This window comes from Heptranchias perlo, chromosome 8 (genome assembly GCF_035084215.1).
Source record: "Heptranchias perlo isolate sHepPer1 chromosome 8, sHepPer1.hap1, whole genome shotgun sequence".
Classification (NCBI taxonomy): domain Eukaryota; kingdom Metazoa; phylum Chordata; class Chondrichthyes; order Hexanchiformes; family Hexanchidae; genus Heptranchias; species Heptranchias perlo.
The window spans coordinates 6334993-6359706 of NC_090332.1; the positions used below are offsets into that span (position 1 = coordinate 6334993).

Here is a 24714-nt window from a genome sequence, read left to right on the forward strand (position 1 = left end):
GGGAGAACTCCCCTGCTCTTCGTCAGATAGTGTCACGGGATCTTTTATGTCTACCTGAGAGGGCAGACAGGGCCTCGGTTTAATGCCTCATCCGAAAGATGGCACCTCCGGCAGTGCAGCACTCCCTCAGTACGCTTGTGGCGGGGGGGGGTGGTGAAAGGAATGTATACAGAGAACAGACCTTTCAGTGCTGGCATTGTGAGATTGTATACAGGTAAAAGGTGAGAAAATGAATGGAAAGAGGAAAGACTCTTTAGTCTTGACTAAATCTGGTTTTGGGTGACAGATTTATACTGTGGCATTGCTTATTTCACCTGACGAGAGAAGCTGCCTTTATAGTTACTGGTCGCAATGGTCCCAGCTGAACTGGGTCTGGTCGGGTGATAGCGGGGGAGGGAATGCTGTCCATATGAGAGCAAGCCGGGTTTCAAGAGTTGAAATGTGAGACTGGATGATCAGTTTGAAATATAGTAGTTGGCATGTGGCTTAGAATCATTGCAGTTTACATCACAGATGGAGGCCATTCGGCCCATTATGTTGCTACCGGCTCCTTGCTACAGCAGTCCAAGAACTAATCCCACTTGCCCTGCTTGTTCCCCACTGCCCTGCGCCTCCTGCCTCAAGGTATTTTTCCACATTTCCTTCAAAGGATGTCTCAACGGTCGCAAGGCTGGTTCTCGTTCTGTGCCGTTTTACAGCGAACGGGTCACGGGATTTTGAACAGAGCTTTGCGGCGGGGCATAGCGCAAAAAAAAAACATGTCAATATCTAACGCACGGAGGGAGGGAGGGATCGAGGGGGTGGGACAGAAAAATTCTGCAAATTGGGAGGGGGGTGGAAGGAAAATTTGACTAACACAAAGAAAAACAGATTCATTCTCGGGGATGTGGGCATCGCTGGCACGGCTGGCATTTATCGCCCATCCCCAGTTGCCCTGAGAATAGCAGTTTTGATACAACTGAGTGGTTTGCTAGGCCGCTTTCAGAGGGCACTTAGATGTCAGCCATGTTGGTGTGGGACTGGAGTCACATTTAAGTCCTTACCTTAGGGTCAGGTCAGCAGGTTTCCTTCCCTAAAAGGCGTTAGTGAACAAGTCAGGTTTTTTACGACAATCCGACAGCCCCACGGTCACTTTTACCGATACCAGCTTTTTATTTCTAGGTATTTTAAATCTGAATTCAAATTCTCAAACAGCCACAGTGGGATTTGAACTCACGGCCTCTGGATTATTAGACCAGTAACATAACCACGACATCACCAAATTGGCCTGAGTACCCCTGAGCTCGAGGAGAGGAAAGAATAAAGACTTGCATTTACATAGCGCCTTATTATGTCTCGCAGAGACATCCCCTGAAACAATGATTACTTTGATGTGAAGCCGTTTTGCGCACAGCAAGATCCCACAAATAGCAATGAGATGACTTAATCTGTTTTCTTGGTGGTGTTGGCTGAGGGAGGAATATTTGCCTGTCCAGTAACACAACCACTATGCTACCATACCCCGGCGTTCAAGGCATGCCAGCCCTTTGAAGGCGTTAGGGGACGCAGAGATCGCGGGGGAGGTACCTGTGCGTGCATGTGTAGTAACGGTTGCTTTGCTTGCTCTGCTGCTTCCTATCAGGGGAGAGCTTCGACCGCCAGGCAGGCACCAGGCGGTCTCTCGTTCGCTCAGACACCGCGCTGAGACGACCGGCAAAAATCAAACGGAGAAAGACAATCACTGGGCTGCCCGAGAACATCCAGAAGGAACTAGGTATGGCTGATCAGCACTGTATTCACATCCCTCCCTACCCTCTTCTCATCTGTGATTGTGTGTGTGTGTGTGTGTGTGTGTGTGCGCGCGTGTGTGCGTACTAACCAGTAGCTTTCATCTGTCTCCTACCAATACAGTCTGATAGCCAGCAGAGAAAAAGTTCCAGGGGTAACAGTGTTGTCTGGACAGGGAAAGGAAGTGACTGAGAACGTTTAAGGTTCTTTGCGCCGTGCAGCAGACTGTCCTTAGCTCTTGTTCCGCGAAACATTTCAGTTGTATGTCAGGAGAGCTCTCTCCTCCCCCCACCCCCCACCGATGGCTCAGTCGGTTCAGCGCTGCCCAATAAGAATCCAGGACCACAAGCTGGTCTGTACTGAGTGGACTGATCTTTCACCAGTTTAGGGGGGGTGGGGGACACTAGAATTTACCTCAGTCCCGCAGGGCTCCTGATTGCTACCCGGTGACCCCCCCCACCGTGAGGGCAGGACTGGCCTCGAGCGGGAGATGGCCAAGCTGACTCACTGACACTCGCGATTCGGGCCGTACCCTGGTGTGAGTCACTGTCTTCAGGAGAGAGGGGGGAGAGAGAGAAGACAGGAAATGAAAATAGATCTATTTTCCCTCCGTTTATTTGAGGTATTTTTACCCGGCGTATTGTGGATGATGAAATCCTTTCTCCCACTTTGGCCCTCAGTGCTACTGAAAGATGTTTTAATCCGCTGAGTGTAGGATTTGTTCATCAGTTGTAGCCAGGATGACGGTGGGGCCTCGTCCTCTGTATAAACAGCGACCTGCCAGAGTTTCTCGACAAAATGTGCATTCACGTTTGCCGCTCGTTTAGTTCGGACGGCGGGAGGGCCCGGTCTGTGCGACAGCTCCCCCTGCGTTGACATCGCTCCCTTATCCCGATGACAGGTGAAGAGTAACTGAGTGAGTCATGAAGGGCAAGATCCCAGGTCGAGCCCCCGATCACTGCAGGGTTAACTGGTCTCAGTCAGGACATTGGTGGCAGGCTGTAATTAGCCTCAGCACTGCTGAATGGAACGGGGGTGGGGGGGGGGGGTGAGAGGGGAGCGAGGGGGGGAATCTGCCTGGCCCCCTGCTCGTGATCACTTAGGTGGTGAACTGCTACTGCAAAGTGTGTGTATGGATGGGCGCCGGGCGAGCCCAGGATCATCGTTGTGATGCCCTCCACAGTCGAGCAGCCCCAGCGGTTGCTTACTACATAGGTTCAAACGTGACGGACGGACACTTGGTATGCCAGAAGACTACCAGGACCCTTGGAACCGTACCCCAAAATGAGTTAGAGCCTTCAGGAGAGGAGGGGAGTATGGAGGGTGGGGGGGCTGCAATACTGATCTCACGTTGTCGGGCTGAGTGACTCCATGGAAGATGTTTCCCTGAGCACTTTGCTGTGTGACAGTGATTTGAAAAGGGAGCTGTAGTGGTGCCAATGTGAAGCCACTTTTATATTGCCGAGCAGGGTGAACGTGCCAGATACACTAAAGCCAGCGGCCAGAAAGACTTGTTTCTTCTATTTTTCTCTATTTGTTCACTAAGACTTCCTCCATCCACCTCCGTAACATCGCCCGTCTCCACCCCTGCCTCAGCTCAGCTGCTGCTGAAACCCTCATCCATGCCTCTGTTACCTCCAGACTGGACTATTCCAATGCTCTCCTGGCCGGCCTCCCATCTCCCACCCTCCGTGAACTTGAACTCATCCAAAACTCTGCTGCCCATATCCTAACTCGCACCAAGTCCCGTTCTCCCATCACCCCTGTGCTCGCTGACCTACATTGGTTCCCGGTCCGGGAACACCTCAAGTTTAAAATTCTCGTCCTTGTTTTCAAATCCCTCCCTGGCCTCGCCCCCCTCCCTATCTCTGTAACCTCCTCCAGCCCCTACAACCCTCCGGGATCTCTGCGCTCCTCCAATTCTGGCATCCTCAATTCTAAACGCTCCACCATTGGCGGCCGTGCCTTCAGCTGCCTGGGCCCGAAGCTCTGGAATTCCCTCCCTAAACCTCTCCACCTCTTTCTCTCCTCCTTTAAGACGCTGTTTAAAACCTACCTCTTTGACCAAGCATTTGGTCACCTGTCCTAATGTCTCCTTATGTGGTTCAGTGTCAGTTTTTTGTCTGATTACGCTCCTGTTAAGCACCTTGGGACGTTTTACTACGTTAAAGGCGCTATATAAATGCAAGTTGTCGCAAGTTGCTGCACAAATGATAGAAAAGCTGCTTTAAATGTCTGCTCTGTAAAATGCCTCTTAGCGGCTCATTTGTTCACTGAGTATTTCCTGGCTCTGGTACTATGTATATTTCTTTTCCGATTGATGACAGGCACGGCGCAGACTCCGGCCAGAGGTCACTCGTTCGTCCTTCCGGGCCAGTATTCCACCATGAGCCGCCTGGAGAGCGGTCAGTCTGCTGGGGGGCGCTCGCAGACCAGGGACTCCTCCTGCCAGACCGAGGAGGTCAAGGTCGTACCGCCGTCAGTCCGGAGGATCCGGGCGCAGAAGGGGCACGGCATCGCCGCCCAGCTCTCCAGCTCGTCGGGCAACATGTCGGCGGCCAGCGACGGGGCGAAGGGAGACGTGCGACGCTTCCACAGCCTGCCCCGGCCGGGAGCCCGGGTCGCGCTGCACGCGCCGGGGAACATGGCGGGCGAGCCGCAGGAGTCGTTCGGCACGCTGCAGGTGGACGGCTCGGCGAGGGGCACGCTGCCCAGGCCCAAGTCCCAGGAGATCAGGGGCTGCCGAGCCCAGGAGGCCACCGGGCAGGTCTGCTCCGCCCGGATCGCCGCCCACGCCACGCTGTCCTCGCCGGCCGTGGCCGGCTGCCCCTCCCCCCTCGCTGCCGGTCTGAGGGGGGGTCACCGCTCCTCCCCGGGGCCCCGGGTCACGATCTCAGGCTGCCCCGCCTCCGATGGCTCGGGGCGCCCTCCTTCGACCAGGACGGGCTGGAGCTCCCCGGGCTCAGGAGAGCGCCTGGCGGAGACGGGGCCCAGGACGGGGGAGGGGGCCGCTGACCACCAGGACGGCCGGTCCGACTACAGTTCGCTCGGGCGCAGCATATCGCTGAAGAAGACCAAGAAGCCGCCGCTGCCCCCGACTCGCACGGACTCGCTGCGCAAGAAGGCCAAGGCCGGCCGGCCGGTCCTCAGCGAGTCGCTCATTGCCACGCTGCAGCGCTCGCTGGAGGTCAACCTTAAGTGCCAGGAGGGCGCCTCTCCGAGCCCCCCCTCCTCCTCCTCCGAGGGCCGAGACCCCTGGGCCGCGCGGCCTCGCAGCCCAGGCAGCGCCGGAGGCGGCAGCAACAGCAGCGGCCGCTCCACGGCCGCCAGCAACGCCTACTCCACCTGCGCCGCCACGCCGTCCCAGAGCGAGACCAGCAGCATCCGCTCGGAGTACGGCGACCCCTGGGCTTACTACGCCGACACCGGGAGGGCGCAGGACGACACGGCGAGAGGCTCTGGAGCGCACGTGGCCGACGCCCAGGCCAAGCCAAAGAACTCGTCCCCGGACAAATCGCACGGCGTGACGTCCCCGTCGAGCGGCTACTCCAGCCAGTGCAACACCCCCACCATGCTCAACCCAGCGCCCGCCTTCTCGCGGCAAGTGTCGCCGGGGCCTGCCAAACCGAAGCCCAAAGTGCCTGAGCGAAAGTCCTCTCTGCTGTCCTCCGTATCGGCCTCTTCCTCTTCCGCCTCCCTGTCCTCAAATGGCTGCGATTCCCGGCGTCAGGTGGGGGACACGGGAGCTGATCTCTCCAACGCTCCTCCAGCATCGTTGATTGCTCCTCCCCTTCGTCCCCCTCCGTCTCCTCCCCCTCCTCCTCCTCCTCCTCTGCTCACATCACCCCCTCCTCCTCCCCCTCTGCTCACGTCACCCCCTCCTCCTCCCCCTCTGCTCACGTCAACCCCTCCTCCTCCCCCTCTGCTCACGTCACCCCCTCCTCCTCCCCCTCTGCTCACGTCAACCCCTCCTCCTCCCCCTCTGCTCACGTCACCCCCTCCTCCTCCCCCTCTGCTCACGTCACCCCCTCCTCCTCCCCCTCTGCTCACGTCACCCCCACCTCCTCCCCCTCTGCTCACGTCAACCCCTCCTCCTCCCCCTCTGCTCACGTCACCCCCTCCTCCTCCCCCTCTGCTCACGTCACCCCCTCCTTCACCCCCTCTGCTCACCTTACCCCCTCCTCCTCCCCCTCTGCTCACCTTACCCCCTCCTCCTCCCCCTCTGCTCACGTTACCCCCACCTGCTCCCCCTCTACCCACGTTACCCCCTCCTGCCCCCCCTCTGCTGTCATTACCCCCACCTCCTCCCCCTCTGCCCACATTACCCCCTCCTGCTCCCCCTCTGGATCTGAAGGCGTTCAAATGTGCGAAGAAGCCCCCGCAATCGCCAGCCCGCCCCTGCAGGAAGGAACCCAGTTCCCTGTCCGACCAGGAAGAGGCCCTCAAGCCGGTGATGGGCCTGCCCCTCATTACACCCAAAGCTCTTCAGATGGTGCAGCTGAGGTCTGTGAGGAGGACCCAACAAGCAGACCGCCCGAGTCAAGTGGAGGAGCCCAGCCCCGAGCTGCAGGACAAATCAGAGCTTCCCTTGTCTCCGCCGCCTCAGAAACCGGCCGTGCTGCAGCGTCCTTCGTCCCTCCGCAGGTTTGCCAGACGCAACCGCCAGGCCAACGCGGCGGCCGCCAAAGCACCGGCGGCCTCCGCCGATGACCTGGCGCTCAGCTCCGAAGGCGAGGTTGGTGGCGCGGATGGGCCTGAAACGTTAGCGCTCTCCAACGGTCCTGAGGCAAGGGCCGAGAGCGAACTAGTGCCCACAGTGGAGCCACCGAGCCCTGCTTCCGCTGCCCAGGGGAAAGGCACTGACGCCAGGACTGATAGAGGGCCAGACCCGGAGAGGGTGCTGCCACCCGAAAAACCCAACGCCAAATCGCCCAGCAAAATGCCGCCTCCAATCGCCAGGAAACCCAAGTTGAGTCTACTTGTCCCACCGTCACCGTGGAACTTGGCACCGCAAGAGAAATGGGCACCGGTCATCTCACATTCGGCAGAAGCCACGGCTACCACCGCCGCCACGGTAACAGCTGGGACCAACGGAGTCCCACCTTCACCCCAGAACGTGGAGGAGACGGACTCCGATCCTGCCGGGAAATCCGATGACACGGAGCATAACGAGGCATGGGAAGTCGATCAGAGGGATGAGGAGAAAGTGTTGGAAGAGAGCCAGGAAAATGCCAGTGTGCAAGAAGAACAGGCAACAGACATCTCAAACACTTGGGATAGTATGGATGGTGATGAAATGGGTAAGATTTAGACGTGGAATTTAACTATGTTACTTTCCTGTTCTTCCTCATCCCCTCTGTCTCTCCTTCTCTCCGCTTCCTCCCTTGCCCTGCCCTTCCTCTTCCATTCCCCTCCCATCCCCTCCCCTCCCTAAGTTGGGCAAATATGAGGGAATGTGACAGTGCTATAGGGTGTTGGAGGATATGAGGGGTGGGTGGGAGGTGGTAACAGAGTGTTACAGAGTTGAGACAGTACAAGGAGGTGTAACAGAATGTCACAGTGTTTAGAAGGTATGATGGGGTCTAACAGTATTATAGGGTTTAGAGTATGTGAGAGCAAGTAGCAGTGTTATAGGGTCGATAGAGGGCATGAGGGGGGTGTATCAGGCTGTTATGGGTTTAGAGGGTAAAATTGAGGGTAACAGTGCTAGAGGGTATAGAGGGTGTGAATGGGTGTAACAGAGTGTTATAGAGTTTAGATGGGGTGTGAGGGGGTGTAACAGTGTTATAGATTCAGACGGGGTGTAACAGAGTGTTATAGATTTAGACGGGGTGTAACAGAGTGTTATAGATTCAGACGGGGTGTAACAGAGTGTTATAGATTCAGACGGGGTGTAACAGAGTGTTATAGAGTTTAGATGGGGTGTGAGGGGGTGTAACAGTGTTATAGATTCAGACGGGGTGTAACAGAGTGTTATAGATTCAGATGGGGTGTAACAGAGTGTTATAGATTTAGACGGGGTGTAACAGAGTGTTATAGATTCAGATGGGGTGTAACAGAGTGTGTTAGATTTAGACGGGTGTAACAGAGTGTTATAGATTTAGACGGGGTGTAACAGAGTGTTATAGATTTAGACGGGGTGTAACAGAGTGTTATAGATTTAGACGGGTGTAACAGAGTGTTATAGATTTAGATGGGGTGTAACAGAGTGTGTTAGATTTAGACGGGGTGTAACAGAGTGTTATAGATTTAGACGGGTGTAACAGAGTGTTATAGATTTAGATGGGGTGTAACAGAGTGTGTTAGATTTAGACGGGTGTAACAGAGTGTTATAGATTCAGACGGGGTGTAACAGAGTGTTATAGATTTAGACGGGGTGTAACAGAGTGTTATAGATTTAGACGGGGTGTAACAGAGTGTTATAGATTCAGACGGGGTGTAACAGAGTGTTATAGATTTAGACGGGGTGTAACAGAGTGTTATAGATTTAGACGGGGTGTAACAGAGTGTTATAGATTTAAACGGGTGTAACAGAATGTGTTAGATTTAGATGGGGTGTAACAGAATGTGTTAGATTTAGACGGGGTGTAACAGAGTGTGTTAGATTCAGACGGGGTGTAACAGAGTGTGTTAGATTTAGACGGGGTGTAACAGAGTGTCTTAGATTTAGACGGGGTGTAACAGAGTGTTATAGATTTAGACGGGGTGTAACAGAGTGTTATAGATTTAGACGGGGTGTAACAGAGTGTTATAGATTCAGACGGGGTGTAACAGAGTGTTATAGATTTAGACGGGGTGTAACAGAGTGTTATAGATTCAGATGGGGTGTAACAGAGTGTTATAGATTCAGACGGGGTGTAACAGAGTGTTATAGATTTAGACGGGGTGTAACAGAGTGTTATAGATTCAGACGGGGTGTAACAGAGTGTTATAGATTTGGACGGGGTGTAACAGAGTGTTATAGATTTAGGTGGGGTGTAACAGAGTGTGTTAGATTTAGACGGGGTGTAACAGTGTGTTATAGATTTAGACGGGGTGTAACAGAGTGTGTTAGATTTAGACGGGGTGTAACAGAGTGTTATAGATTTAGACGGGGTGTAACAGAGTGTTATAGATTTAGACGGGGTGTAACAGAGTGTTATAGATTTAGACGGGGTGTAACAGAGTGTCTTAGATTTAGACGGGGTGTAACAGAGTGTTATAGATTTAGACGGGGTGTAACAGAGTGTTATTGATTTAGATGGGGTGTAACAGAGTGTGTTAGATTTAGACGGGGTGTAACAGAGTGTTATTGATTTAGATGGGGTGTAACAGAGTGTGTTAGATTTAGACGGGGTGTAACAGAGTGTTATAGATTTAGACAGGGTGTAACAGGGTGTTATAGATTTAGACGGGGTGTAACAGAGTGTTATAGATTCAGACGGGGTGTAACAGAGTGTTATAGATTTAGACGGGGTGTAACAGAGTGTTATAGATTTAGACGGGGTGTAACAGAGTGTCTTAGATTTAGATGGGGTGTAACAGAGTGTTGTGGATTTAGACGGGGTGTAACGGAGTGTTATAGATTTAGACGGGGTGTAACAGAGTGTTATAGATTTAGACGGGGTGTAACAGAGTGTTATAGATTTAGACGGGGTGTAACAGAGTGTTATAGATTTAGACGGGGTGTAACAGAGTGTTATAGATTTAGACGGGGTGTAACAGAGTGTCTTAGATTTAGACGGGGTGTAACAGAGTGTTGTGGATTTAGACGGGGTGTAACGGAGTGTTATAGATTTAGACGGGGTGTAACAGAGTGTTATAGATTTAGACGGGGTGTAACAGAGTGTTATAGATTTAGACGGGGTGTAACAGAGTGTTATAGATTTAGACGGGGTGTAACAGAGTGTTGTGGATTTAGACGGGGTGTAACGGAGTGTTATAGATTTAGACGGGGTGTAACAGAGTGTTATAGATTTAGACGGGGTGTAACGGAGTGTTATAGATTTAGACGGGGTGTAACAGAGTGTGTTAGATTTAGACGGGGTGTAACGGAGTGTTATAGGTGGTAGGTGTTTGTTATTTTACCCTGGTGCCTATGCCTTTCAGTGGCTGGAGTTTAAGTTCTGGTCTTTAACAGGTGATGTGTTTGAAGTGAACAAATCCAGTTCCTGCACCTTTACAAACAGCTGCGGAGAAAGTAGTGACGAGCCAGTCACTCCCACCCAGCCCAGGACAACGGAGGACTTGTTCGCAGCAATTCACAGGTACGGAGAGGGGTGAGAAATCTTTACACTGATCCAGTGATGATTGCATGAATCTCAGCCTGAGGGCGATGGCCAAGATTTGTTTTGTTTATTGCCTGAAGTGCAGACAGACGTTTGATTTGACGTCTTTCCTGGTCTTGTGCTCCTAGGCCCCTTTGGGGCATATGGGTGTGGGTGTGGAGGGGGTTAGTTCAGTAAGACTGGTGACTCGACTGGAACTTACTTGATTGCCTTAGGGATTGGGGTGTCTAAGGGGCAGCCCATGCGCTAAAAGCATCCTGGAAATTCCTCCCATCGACCCAGTGGAAGCTCCTGAGGGTCCTGCCTCTTTGATCAGCTTTGGAACTTCAATGGCAGGAATTTCACTGGGGGATTTTCCCAATTGGCCGCCGAAACCCCCGGATAAACCCCCAATCGGGAGAACCACCCCCCACCCCAAGGAAATTCCCAACGTAGCTCGTTAGGGTTCATGGGCCCAGAGGACTGGATAAGGCCAAAATCAAAATCTCCCAATCGGGAAGCAGTCTTTTCCCTCCCTCTAGGCCGAGGAAACATAATGAGCTGAAGCTTCTGAGTTTTCAGACTTGGGAAGGGGGAGGAGAATAAAGCATCAGGGGGGGGTGGGGGGCAGCCATATTTTATTTTTGTGTACATTGGATTCTCAATTTTGGGGGTCTCGCTTGCGTGTACGTGAATCCATTGGAACAGAAGTAGGCCATTCAGCCCCTCAAGCCTGTTCCGCCATTCACTGAGATCATGGCTGATCTGTATCCTAACTCCATCCACCCGCCTTGGCTCCATGTCCCTTAAAACTCTTGGCTAGCAAAAATCTATCGATCTCAGATTTAATATTATTAATTGAGCTAGCATCTACTGCTTTTTGTGGGAGAGAATCCCACACTTTTACCACCCTTTGCGTGAAGAAATGTTTCCGAACTTCTCTCCTGAACGGCCTGGCTCTGATTTTAAGGTTATGTCCCCTTGTCCTAGACTCCCCCACCAGCGGAAAAAGTTTCTCTCTATCTACCCTGTCAATTCCTTTCAAAATCTTAAAAACCTCAATCAAATCACCCCTTAACCTTCTATGTTCCAGGGAACACAAGCCTAGTTAATGTAACCTGTCCTCATAATCTAACCCTTGGAGACCTGGTAACATTCAGCTGAATCTGGGCTGCACTCCTTCCAAGGCCAATATACCCTTTCTAAGGTGCGGTGCCCAGAACTGTACACAGTACTCCAGATGTGCTGTAACCAGGGCCTGCTCGTTGGACGTACATGGGGCTCGCATTATTGCGGAATTATATGCAGTCTACTCACCAGAACCACTTAGAGAGTGATGAAAATGTGGAACACCCTACCACATGGAGTAGTTGAGGCAAATAGCATGGATGCCTTTAAGGGGAAGCTAGATAAGTACATGAAGGAGAAAGGAATAGAGGGTTATGATGATAGGGTGAGACGATGTAACAGTAGCAGCAACAACAACAACAACTTGCATTTATATAGCGCCTTTAACGTAGTCAAACGGCCCAAGACGCTTCACAGGAACGTAAATCAGACAAAACTTGACACTGAGCCACATAAGGAGATATTAGGACAGGGACCAAAAGCTTGGTCAAAGAGGTAGGTTTTAAGGACGCCAGAATTGGAGGTGCGGAGAGATCTCGGAGGGTTGTAGGGCCGGAGGAGGTTACAGAGGTAGGGAGGGGCGAGGGCCATGGAGGGATTTGAACACAAGGATGAGAATTTTAATATCGAGGCGTTCCCGGACTGGGAGCCGATGTAACTCAACAAGCACAGGGGGTGATGGGTGAACGGGACTTGGTACGAGTTATTAAAAGGGCAGCAGGTTGGATTAAGCTGGTGTTTCTGTGCTGTAAATTCTATGTAATTCCAAGTAAGGGCAGTCCTTTGCTCAGCTAAAATCTTTTCTTTTGTGTAACAAAAAGAGGAGAAAGTCCTAACATTGTGTTTTCAACCTTTAGGTCCAAAAGGAGGGTCCTGGGCCGGAAAGATTCGGAGGACGAGCTCAGCAGGACTCAATCCCCTTCGCCTCCCGTCACTCCCACGGGAAGCGTCCCCAGTCCGGGATCCTTCAAGCAGGTGGGGTCCATCCAGAGGAACCTGCGGAAATCCAGCACCAGCAGCGACAGCTTCAAGGCCTTGCTGCTGAAGAAGGGGAGCAGGCCGGAGGCGGGCTGCCGGATGTCGGCGGCCGAGATGCTGAGGAGCACCGACCCCAGGCACCGACGGCCGGAGCCCCTAGCCGAGACGGAGCGGGACGGCTGGAGTCCGGCCCGGGGCAGGAGCCCTCGCGAGGAGTGGGCTTCGCACGAGGGGCCGATGCCCCGGGGCGCGGGGCTGGCTGCCCTCCGGCTCGGGCGCTCGCGGACGCCCCCCTCGGCCGCCAGTAGCCGGTACGGCGCCCGGCACCACCATCACCATCACCGCCTCCACAGCAGCCCCATGACCGTCATCTGCGAGGGGGAGGCAGAGGCCGCCGAGGCTGCGGAGGGTCAGCGCCTGGAGGCCGAGGGGCGGCGCCACAGCGAGGGGGACAACGTCACCGCCAATGGCCTGGAGGAGAGACGGGCGAGTGCCATGGGAAAGTGGGGGCCATTGGTGCCGGGAGGTAACACTGTCTCCGGCCAAGGGGACTCGGCCCCCGCCTCACGGAAACTTCCAGACTCGACGTGCAAGGCGACGAACGTTTACCCCACCCAGAGCAGCGCAGGCACTTTAACAGAAGAAAGTGCGAATGAAGACTGGGACTCATGAAAGGAAATAAGAAAGACTGATTTTATTCCCCAACTTTTTATTTTCGTTTATTAACGTTTAACACAGGGCGCAGGCTGACGCAAAAGCAAGTTAAGGAGAAGCCTAAAAAATGGTCTCGCCTTTCCTCCCCTGTTGGACGTGCTGTGCTGTTGTCTGGTATGGAATAGAAGCTGTGCAAATGGGAGGTGTCAGCCCTGTGCTAAAAGAAAGACGGAACTTGCATTTATATAGCGCCTTTCACCACCTCAGGACCTCCCAGAAGCGCTTTGCAGCCAATGAAGAACTTCTTGAAGTGTTGCAACGTAGGGAAAAAGAGCTCCCTTCGTTCGGTCGGAAACAGTTGCGGAGAACGCGCGAGAGAGAAGCGTTCGTCGCGAGTCGATTGTTAAGCGAACGCCTTGGTTGTGTTTTTATTTGTTGTGATTAAGGTGGGCTTAAGGCTGCTGGGTGGATTAGAGGTTGTAGCGAGAAGCTATGGGATGGTAGGGGGAGGAGATGGTAGCTTCCGAGTCTGGAGTTGATAGAGAGAAGAGAGGGAGAGAGAGAGAGAGAGAGGGAGAGAGGGCGAGCAAAAAAAAGAAACACAAGAGGGAGCGGGCAAGGAGGCTGAGAGTTTTTTGATGTCTTCAGAAAGGATTTTTTTTTTGGCAAATATTTATTTCCCGTAGGTGAATATTCTCAGTGGAGCTGAGATAGAGTGACTTGCACTGTTAGTGACTAGACGGGTTCTGGGAGAGGGTGTGGTGATCAAGGTTAGCCAGAGGTTCAAGCTGTGAAATCGGACAACATAACGGAGGATTGGAGTCTTGTGTCCTCTAGGTCACCCTTGCCCCTCTTTAGCCTCTAGCGCTTAGTAACGGAGGGGAGGAAATAGAGTTAGTAAGTACTGTAAATGGAGGGTTTATGTTGGAGGGTCCGTGCAGTCTTTACATCGGAGTCTTAACAATTTCAAAGACATATGTAGCAATAAAATGCATGTGGAGGTAGTATATGTGAGTTAATAGTAAGTAGGGCTCCTCTTGCGCCCTTAATGGTTAAATGTGCCACCCAGCATGGCACGGAGCTGTTCAGACCAGAGGGTCCCCGGTCCGTGCTCAGTTAATTCATCTCAGCCAGGACGGCTGCAGTTGGCTTAAGTGTCCCTGAGGTGGCGAGAGAGTGTGGGCTGGGGAGGTGGGTGAAGGATCGGCTAAAGATGCCCCTTCCGCTTGGACTCAGGCTCCCTCGTGGCCAGAGAACCTCGCCAACATTCGCCAAGCAGGACCACATGAATGGGCAAACCACGCGTGAAACTGTACTGCAGACTGAGTCACCGTCTTCAGGAGAGGAGAGGAAATCAGAAAGGGGGAAGAAAATGAAGGGGCACGCAACAGGGGCCCTGCTGGGGTTTCAGATGTTCCTGTATCCGCTCAATTTAAGACAAATTATTTCTGACATTTAATTTTTTGCATTAAGTCTCATTTTTCCCTGTCGTCACTGAATTAGTAAAACTAACCGGCTGGATCAGCAATGGAGCCGACACGGATACGGGCTGTTACCGGGGGTTCAGGTGAAGAAAGCCCATTCGATAGCCTCGTAACACTTGTCACGTTAATTCCCTCCTCCACACAGTCTGTTGGAAACACTTGCAGCTCCAGCGTCTCCACTCCCTCTCTTGCACACTCACCCCGCCCGCGGCCCCCACCTCCGTCTTTCTCCGAGTCTGCAGATTCCCAGGTGCTGCTGGTCGTGTCAGAACATAGCGACAGAGGCCGCCGCTGACATCAAGTGGCAGAACACCAGCGCTGCACCAAACCTTCCTTCCGCTAACACAATCTCTCGAAACTCACGGGGGAGGTTGAGGGCTCGAGCTGTCCTCTTCACTAGGCTGACGGCAGAGATGCGGAAAATCATCCGGCGACTTGTGGCGATTCGCGACTCACGGGGTATCTCTTCCTCGCCACAAGTCGCTGGGCGATTTACACACCAATAATGGCGAATGCCACTAAACTCGCCGTTATTTTGGCAGCAAACATCCGGGGCTGTTGATTCCAATATTTAGATCCCTGAGAGACCGCAGAGTCCTAACTCTGCCAGCGGTGGATATTAAAGAGAAACTGGCGGTTTAGCGGGCAAATGGTGTGTTATCGAGGTGCCGTGTCCAATCTTCCGTCTGGGCTGAGTTGGCTGATCTAAGATGGGGGGCCGCACTTTGGTTGGCCCGAGTGGGTCCCCAGCACCGGCGAAGGGAACAAACGAGGCAGGATTCCTGCTCCTAATTGCTACCCCAATCACTCCTGCTGGAAAGGGAGGAGAGGGAAGAGAGAGTGAGGGGCGGGTGAGAAATAAACGGGCCTGGTTAATTGTTGATCGAGACAATAATGCAGCTGTAAATATGACTTGAATATTCTAAATCCTGCAATACTTGCTGACATTCAGTTACCAAAGATAATGGAGCCTTTTCTAAAAAGAAAAATTGCCTGCAGTATTTTTCGAGAAACCTTCCGAAATTTCCAGAACAGTTTTTTTGAAAAAAGATTGTTTATGCAAAATGCAGCACAAGCAAAGCCTTACATATTAAATTAAAGAGAAGCACACACACTCTCGTATTTGATATATCACCAATGCCAGGAACCATTTGGACTTGTCAAATGGAATATGTTTCTTCCTCACAGTTTGCCCTTTATATACTGTTTGTACATGTACAGAGAATGTAAAATGGCCTCTTTTCTTTTGGACTCCCTTTGTAAACATAAGTTTTGGAAATTTGTACATTTTAGTATTTTGTTCTTTTTTTTTTGAAATTGAAACTTTGTAGATTATTTATTTTAGTACAGAGAGTGATTGAGACACTTGCTGTTTCCTTCCGGTCTCTACTGCGTCTTCTTTTATTGGGGGGGAGAGAGGGAGGGTCCGTCTTGTCCCGGTCGGGATGTACTGGAAACACTGAGGTCTTTCTGAATGCCTTTTTTTGTAGATGGAAGGATGGTAATGGATGCTGTGTTTACACATTTCAAATAAAGTAAGATTTTCAGCTCACCTGCAAAACTGTCAAACATTCTTTCACACAAACAAGTAATGAATTACCACCTGCGTTCTCCCTCATTAAGTTTTTTTGGCGTAATTTTAATACGTCCCAAAATTCAACAGTACTCTTTTTCCACTAATGGCTCACATGGCAAATATTGCTCAATGTGCGAAAAGAAAGAACTTGCATTTATATAGCACCTTTCACAACCTCAGGATGTCCCAAAACACTTCACAGCCAATGAAGTACTTTCGAAGTGGAGTAACTGTTGTAATGTAGGAAATGCAGCAGCCAATTTGCACACAGCAAGATCCCACCAACAGCAGTGTGATAATGACCAGATTTAGTGATGTTGGTTGAGGGATAAATATTGGCCAGGACACCGGGGAGAACTCCCCCTGCTCTTCTTCGAAATAGTGGCCGTGGCATCTTCTACGCCCACCTGAGAGGGCAGACGGGGCCTCAGTTTAACGTCTCATCTGAATGACAGTGCCCACTGTTGAATTACCTGCCGATGCTCGATATGAGGGCTCAAGTGACCAGTGGCCGTGTGAGTGAGGTACGAAGGTAGCTGTTCTCACCATATATATATAGAATTGCTGATCTGGTTGCTTTGTGTAGCGACATCAAAGAATGTTTAGACAGGCCATTAGCCCATCAAATCAATGCCCAGTTCATCTCCATCTAGTCCGATCCCAATCTCTTGCTAGCTCCCCATACCCTTCAACGTTCCTCTTTGTCAAGAAGCTAATTCCTCTTCTAAAGAATTTGCTTCAACAACGGTTTGTGGCAGAGAATTCCAGGTTCTAACCACCTTCTGTGTAAATAATGTGACATCGTAAAGTTTTCCCTGATCAGTAATTCTAGCCTCTCCTTGAAAAAGTTTGCGATTTCCCTAGAAATACCCACAAGAGGAAATCTTTGTGAATGCAATTAAGAAGTTAGAATCATAGAATCTTATAGCACAGAAGGAGGCCGCTCGGCCCATCGTGCCTGTGCCGGCTCTTTGAAAGAGCTATCCAATTAGTCCCACTCCCTCGCTCTTTCCCCATAGCCCTGGGTCGCTGCAGAGGAATTTTCCCCTGCCCCCCGTTCCCCCCCACCAACAAGTCCACTGACTTCAGGAGAGACAAAGTAAACTGTGTCATTTAATTTTTAAGCATAAAAGAAAAAAACATTTCAGCTGTGATAAATATTTATCGTGCTGTTTTCTGATTTTTTAAAAATTAAAAACACAGACCTAGAGATTGTAGTAGAAACCTCTATAAATTGTATAGCTACAGCACCCCTCGGCTAGAGAGAGAGGGGAATTCAGCCAAGGTTCCTGCTCCTGATCACTGCCCAGTGACTCCTGGGTTGGAGAGAGGGGAATTCAGCCAAGGTTCCTGCTCCTGATCACTGCCCAGTGACTCCTGGGTTGGAGAGAGGGGAATTCAGCCAAGGTTCCTGCTCCTGATCACTGTCCAGTGACTCCTGCTGCGAAGTGCACACACGTGGGCATCAGGGACGGGGAATATTGGGCTTGTTTGGCGATGCAATCCACAGTCAAATAGCTTGCCAACAGGCACCGTCTAGGCTCACGTATGGAGAACGAGTGCTGGGTGTGGTACTGGGAGGTGCCTGTGGAACTGTACAAGGAGTGAAAGTGGGGCGAAAAACTGATGGAGAAATAGAGCAAAAAATAAAATGGACCCACATAATATTCCGCACTCGTTCCGTTACTCTGAACAAAACATAAATGTTTCAGTGCCTGGTCTCTGCGCAATTGAATGTATTTGAATAATTAACATATCTTGTGGGGTTTCCCCAGAAGCAGTCCTTCCTGGCAAGTAAAACTCCAATGTCACAAGTTTTTCTTGCATTTTCACAGAACAGTAGTGGAAGGCCCATGGTGTCAGTGATAAAATCTGATATTAGTAATGCTAGTTTAACCCAAGAAAAGAAAAGGGTAAAAATGGTGGACAGAGGAATTACACACATGCCCATTACTAGTATCGCACAGTGTACTTCACTCATGCCGAGAACTCCCGTGGGGTGGGTGGGTGAGTGACTGGTGAAGGGAGGGAGGGAGGGAGCCCGGTGTGATCTTAGTTGCCCAGTTGGTTGATCCCAGTATGGCCAATGAAACACAGTCTGATTAGTTGCCTCTCCCAGCCCAAGTAAACCAAGACCAACTCAAACCAAGCACCTGAGACCACAGATCCAACCAAGGACTTTCCTGGTCTATCTGGATCAGGACCGCAGCAGACGTGGGGCATACAGTGGTAGCGTAAAACGGGTGATAGTGACTCGGCAGCCTCGTTTTACATCTCTCCCAATCGACTTCAATGGAAATAACAATGGGGAGAGATATAAAATGGATTGCCGACTCGCTATCACCCATTTTACACCATCACACAAAGTCCAAAACTTCCCCAGTGCATTGACCCACTCAGTCACTCTGGGGAGTGTTCATATTATTTTTTCAATGCATAACAATTACTATTTCTCCCCGGTGTCCAGGCCAATACTTATCCTACAGCCAACATCACTGGAACAGATTATCTGGTCATTATCACATTGCTGTTTGTGGGACCTTGCTGTGCACAAAATGGCTGCTGCGTTTCCTACATTACAACAGTGACTACACTGTTGATGACTCCTTCCATTACTACTGATGATTGGGAGGAGGCTGATGGAATGGTAATTGGCAAGGTTAGATTTTTTCCTGCGTTTTTGTGGACAGGACATACCTGAGTAATCTTCCACATTGACGGTAGATGCCGATGTTATAGATTGGCTAAGAGAGCAGCCAGCTCTGGAGCACAGGTCTTCAGTGCTAAAGCCGGGATTTTGTTAGTACCTTTACTGTGCCCAGGGCACTCAGCTGCTTCATAACATCACATGGAGTGAACTGAAATGGCTGGTCTTTGGCATCTATGATGGTGGGGACCTCGGGAGGAGACGGAGTTGGATTATCTATACTGCACTTCTGGCTGAAGATGGTTGCAAATAATTCAGCCTTGTCTCTTGCACTCACATGCTGGGCTCCACCATGGTTGAAGATGGGGATGTTTGTGGAACCTCCTTCTCCTGTTAGTTGCCTGGTTGTCCATCACCACCACTAGTCTCAACTGGATGTGGTAGGACTACAGAGTTTTCATCTGATCTGTTGGTTGTGGGACCACTTAACCCTGTGTATAGCCTGTTGCTTTTGGTGTTTAGCATGCGGGTAGGTAGTTCATTCTAAGATATGCCTAATGCTGCTTCTACACTCCTCATTGAACCAGAATTGGTCTCCTGGCTTGATGGTGATCAAAAAATGAGGGATGTGCTCGTGAAGTACAATTCTGCTATGATAAAGACTTGCATTTATATAGCGCCTTTCACAACCTCAGGATGTCCCAAAGCGCTTTACAGCCAATGAAATATTTTTGAAGTGCAGTCACTGTTGTAAAGTAGGAAATGCGGCAGCCAATTTGCGCACAGCAAGCTCCCACAAACAGCAATTTGATAATGACCAGATAATCTGTTTTAGTGTTGGTTGGTTGAGGGATAAATATTTGCCAGGACACCGGGGATAACTCCCCTACTCTTCTTTGAAATAGCGCCGTGGGATCTTTTATCTCCACTTGAGAGGGCAGACGGGGCCTCGGTTTAACGTCTCATCCAAAAGACAACACCGCCAACAATGCAGCACTCCCTCAGTACTGCACTGGAGCATCAGCCCGTGTAAGAGTGCTTAACTCGTTTGTGGGATAGCTCTCTGAACCCAGCCACCAGCTCCCAGGTGTTAGGAGAACTTTGCAGAGTGGAGACTGCCTAAGTCTTGGTCCAATGCCTGGATCATTGCTAATAGGTCAGTCGCTCAGCTCCTAGAATAGGGATTGAACCTATAACCATCTGACCCTGAGGGCACGAGTGCCATCAACTGAGCTACAGCTAACACACAAGTAAATGGAAAGAAAAATTAAAGGGCAGCTGAGCCCAGCTTTTGTTGTGCACCTGCATGTTTATTCTATAATACAAGCAACATAAATACAGTCCATCCCACAATTGCTTTTTAAAATGCAAAAATGTACGGTGGCCCATTTAGACCACTATCATCAGAGCAAAAATATACACACAGATGTGATTTTCCTCCACATAAATTAAGCAATAACGACGGCAACATTCCCAACAGCCAAACGTCGACCGAAATATCTGACTTCGGAAAAGCACGAATACAATATAAATAAAAAGTGAATAAAACGAGAACTCTTATGCAGCGACTGTATGAGCAGGACTGAATGAGCGAGCCCAGTCATTTAACAAACGATGTGGTGTACAGTTACTTGTGACAATGTTTGGGTTTGACCTAATTTGAAATACTGTAGTTGTTGAGCAGCCTTGGTGCACAGTTTGCTGAGGTTGTCACCGGCATTTCGAGTACAGTGTAAAGCTGCATGAAATCTTCATACTACATTCACTCGAACTGTGGAAAAATACCCAGCGGGATCAGTACAGATTCTGTCCTTTCAACCTCTGGTTTGTGTGTCTGGAGACATCGTTTGAGTTGCCCTTAATACTGTGCGACACCCTTACTGTCACCGCAGGAAACCACGAAGGTAAAGAACTATTTTATACAGCACCTTTCACGACCTCAGGACGCCCCAAAGCACTTTACAGCCAATGAAGTACTTTTTTGATGTGTAGTCACTGTTATAATGTAGGAAACGTGACAGCCAATTTGCACACAGCAAGGTCCCACAAACAGCAATGAAATAAATGACCAGATAATCTGTTCTTTAGTGATGTTGGTCGAGGGATAAATATTGGCCAGAACACCGAGAAGAACTCCCCTGCTCTTCTTCAAAATAGTGCCAAGGGATCTTTTACGTCCACCTGAGAAGGCAGACGGGGCCTCGGTTTAACGTCTCATCCGAAAGACGGCACTTCCCGACTTTGCAGCACTCCCTCAGTACTGCACTGGGAGTGTCGGCCTGGATTATGGGCTCAAGTCTCTGGAGTGGGACTTGAAACCACGACCTTCTGGAGGTAAATCTGCCCGGTTTTGCTACAGCCAGCTGGAGGAAGAACCTCCAGAAAATAGGTCTTCCGAGTCCAGCGGTGTTAGAGAATCCTGTCGGGTTTATCGTTTGGGCTGCGTGCCACCCGTGCCTTGGGAATCAGCAGTGCCAGCAGAGGTCTCACGCGGGATACGAGCAGCTTATAATCCATGGGGTGAAATACTGGTGGTTAGAGGCCTGTCGCTGATGATTGGAGCAACTGTGTTGATGAATTAAGGGCATCGCACAATTGTAGTGGCACAACATTGAAATGTATTGGGATCCAGTGTGATTTTTCTTTCTTCCTTATACTGTTTTGGTACCAATATGCTAAATAAGCCCAGTGTGACCGCACTAGTAAAGGACACAGCATGTCACAAGTTGGGACACCTGGATGGATGTCCTGAGGTCTTGCCTGTCTCACCTGGCACAGAGTCAGGGTTGGGGGGGGGGCGGTCGGAGTAATTTCTCCCCTTGGTGAAGATATAAAACCAAAGGAGTCTCGTCTGGCGCTGCCTCTGTTGCCCAGTTACAAGGCAGCACCTACAAAAGACCTGGCAATAGGTTGCTCAGCCGCCATCCCAGTTGGGGGAGGGGAGGAGGTGTGGCGGTGTATCTTAAGCCTGGGGGAGGGGTCTTGGAACATAAAAGGGAGGCCACTCAGCCCCTTGAGCCCTATCCCTCCACATCACTGAGCTCCAGGATATCAGCACTTTCCTGGGACCACCCCCCCCCCAAACCTGGGTCTTAACAATGCATGGAACTCAGTCAACTGCTTGTATCTTGTACATTGCCTTGCTCTGTTGGACATACACCTTAAGTGTAAAACGTGACCATCCTTTTCCCCTCTGGCACCAGTCGTAATGCACTTTCTCACCAATGGGCCTTTTTACAAACTTGAAGCCCTCCATTAGGACCTTGGGTATTAGCTGTGAGCAGAACGTCCCGTGATGATACCACTCTCGTCATTGGCTGGCTCCTTCGCCCAATGTGTGCTCGGAAATGGTTCTCAGTAACTCACTCTGAGTGATTGATGTTCAGTGTCTGTTATTGGCAGTGAGCCTCCTCCTTGATTTACTTTAGGTGGTCCAGGTCTTGCATTTATACAGTGCCTTTAACGTGGTAAAATGCCCCATGGTGCTTAACATTTCAGAGTGGGTTTTAAGGAGGCTATTGAAGGGGGGAGCGGGAAAGAGAGCTGTAGCAAGGCAAAGGGGCTTAGGGAGAGAGCTCCAGAGTGTGGGTGCAAGATGACCGAAGGCTCTGTCTCCTTGAGTGTGGAGTGGGGAGAGAGGCATTGCATAGTAGACTAGGGTTGGAAGAGAAGAGGATACAAGCAGGAACGAGGGCTGGAGGCACTTGTGGAGTTCTGGTGGATCGAGGGCTGGAGGCGGTCGTGCAGATTGGGAGGTGTGAAGGCTGGAGGAGGCTGCGGGGGTTGGCAGCAGCAATGCCATTGAGGGATCTGCTGACAAGGACAAGGATTTTGAATGTGCTGAGGGGTGGAGAGCCAGTGAAGATTACCAAAGCTGGGGCGATAGATGAGGGCGGTGGAACATCCATTGGAAAGGTCGGAAAAAAGGACATTGTTTTTTTCTCCTCGACACTCTGTACCTGGTATTTCTGTTTCCCTCTTCTTCCTCCCCCATTCTCTTATTTTTATAATTTTAATTTCACTTTGTTTCTGTGTAATATACCCTATTCTATACAATTTTTTTCTTTAAAAAATAAGTTTTACATTCTTTCCTTCCTTGTTATCCAATGTCCCGCTATCCATTTTGGAGATGGAAGCCACATCGGCCTCTGACCGGCTGAAAACCAGCTCCAAAGCCAATCGAGGCAAAGAGCTCGCGAGACTGAACGCGGGTCAGGTCACAGACGCGACAAGGTCACTCTGGAATCTGGTTCGGCCACATTGTCGACAGGAGCAGGAGAGCTGGATGCGCCAACTCAACAACAACAACAACTTGCGTTTATATAGCGCCTTTAACGTGGTAAAAGATCCCAAAGCGCGTCACCAGAGCTTTATAGGACAAAATTTGACACCCAGCCAAAGAAGGAGTCATTAGGACAGGTGACCATGGCAACATCCATGGCACTGACAGCCTGGTTGCACCCAGCCCGATGAGATAAACCCTCAATGCCCCATCAATGTTAAGACAATGGGTTCGCCCAAGATCTGTTCATTCAGTGCAAATTAATGTTTATATCAAAAATAATGGGACTAATTGGATAACTCTTTCAAAGAGCCAGCACAGGCACGATGGGCCGAGTGACCTCCTTCTTTGCTGTAAGATTCCATGAATCTGTGACTGAAGTCTGGGGGTGTAAATGAAAATTTTTGTCTGAAATAAGGTAAACCAAACCTCACAGGGCTGGATGGGGAGGGAGCAATAGACCAACAGTTAGTGTAGAATCCAACACAGCAATAATTTGCATTTACACAGCGACTTTAACATAGAGATGTCCCAAGGCGCTATATGAATGCAAACTGTGCATTAGTGTAACTGTAAAACTGCAGGGCTGGGTCCTTAGTAAAATCCGTTTGAAGAATGTCACTTTCACCACAGAAGCATCTACCTCAAGATCACACTGTTTAAAAACACTTCACAAGCAGCACTGGTTTAAGAGATTGGGGTCGAACAGGCAAATCCAGAGCACAACTTCAAAGTAAGTTAAGACAGCAGAACGAGGGGGAAGAACAGGCTGAAACTGGGGAAAGGTCAAGGTTAGGATGGATTGTAGGAAGGGCTTCATACAAAGAGTAACCAACATTTGGCAAGGTTTTTCTCGCCAGTGTACTGGAGGCAAAAACCTCAGAGTCATTCAACAAACGTGGGGCTGAACTGTGAATTCCGGCGGGACCAGATTTTGCTTTCCATTGACTTCGATCGGGCGGGGTCTCTTACGGGCGGCCAATCCGCCTCTGCCCATTTTACGCCCCTCCCCCCGCCCCGTCGATGTTGAAAGCCCTTGGTGTGATGGGGTAAGTTTGCTTTTGCCTAGGTGGTTGAGCTAAGATGGACCAGAATGGTCTCCCTCATCTGTATCTATCTTGTGACCTTGTGGACCTGCCACCTCACCACCTCCCCCACCCAGGTTACCCATCCCAACCAGTGCGGAGCTGGTGAGGCCAAGCCTTTCAGATCGAACTGTGGGATGGGTAGTACTCCCCTCACTCTCAAATAAAACCACAGGGACATTCCACTCATGGCACTATTGAGATCAATCCCCTCAATGCAACCCCTTTAGTCTGGTGGCATCATAGGTTCAATGACTTTCACAGGGAGCAAGTCGATGGCCTCGATGTATTGCAGCAACAATGAATGGCTTTAGGGCATTGGAACGTGATGTGCTCCGACAGGGAACGTATTCCCCATCAGGATTGGCGAAGCAGCCAACTGGCTCGCCCATTGAATTTGAATCATTGTGCTTCATAAATATAGATTTTTTTTTTCCTTTATATGTTTGTGTGTGTGTGTGTGTGTGTGTGTGTGTGTGTGTGTATGTGTTTTTTTTTACATGATGATATCGTAGACTCTTCCCACTCTTCCCAGCCATTCCCTGACAGCTTGTCGAACCCGGACGTCGGTGACATGACAGGTGAGCTGGCTGATACTCGGGTACACAGAAGGCTGAAGAGCCGTGAACGTCTGATCCGGCAACAGCTGGATTTGGTTGAGGACGGTTAATATCATGTTGGTCCACGCCTACAATTGAAAAGCCATTTTAGTCAGACAGCCGTATAACCCAACAACAACAACTTGCTTTTATATAGCGCCTTTAACGTCGTAAAATGTCCCAAGGCGCTTCATGGGAGCGATATTGAATAAAATTTGACACCCAGCCACATAAAGGGATATTAGGACAGGTGGCCAAAGAAGTAGGT

At 50.4% G+C, this 24714-nt stretch overlaps 2 protein-coding genes across 2 annotated transcripts in view; one reads left to right on the forward strand and one right to left on the reverse strand.

Moving 5' to 3' along the window:
* Positions 1 to 15818, forward strand: part of LOC137324294 (NHS-like protein 1) — a 224082-nt gene extending 208264 nt beyond the window's left edge. The window contains exons 5-8 of the mRNA XM_067988436.1: positions 1622 to 1753; positions 4095 to 7067; positions 9887 to 10013; positions 11999 to 15818. Coding sequence (XP_067844537.1) covers positions 1622 to 1753; positions 4095 to 7067; positions 9887 to 10013; positions 11999 to 12791 — 4025 coding nt within the window. The 3' untranslated portion in view covers positions 12792 to 15818. The remainder of the gene's footprint in view (positions 1 to 1621; positions 1754 to 4094; positions 7068 to 9886; positions 10014 to 11998) is intronic.
* A 3951-nt stretch (positions 15819 to 19769) lies between these two features.
* The window catches only part of arfgef3 (ARFGEF family member 3), an 80966-nt gene continuing 76021 nt past the window's right edge, over positions 19770 to 24714 (reverse strand). The window contains exon 34 of the mRNA XM_067988437.1: positions 19770 to 24535. Coding sequence (XP_067844538.1) covers positions 24344 to 24535 — 192 coding nt within the window. The 3' untranslated portion in view covers positions 19770 to 24343. The remainder of the gene's footprint in view (positions 24536 to 24714) is intronic.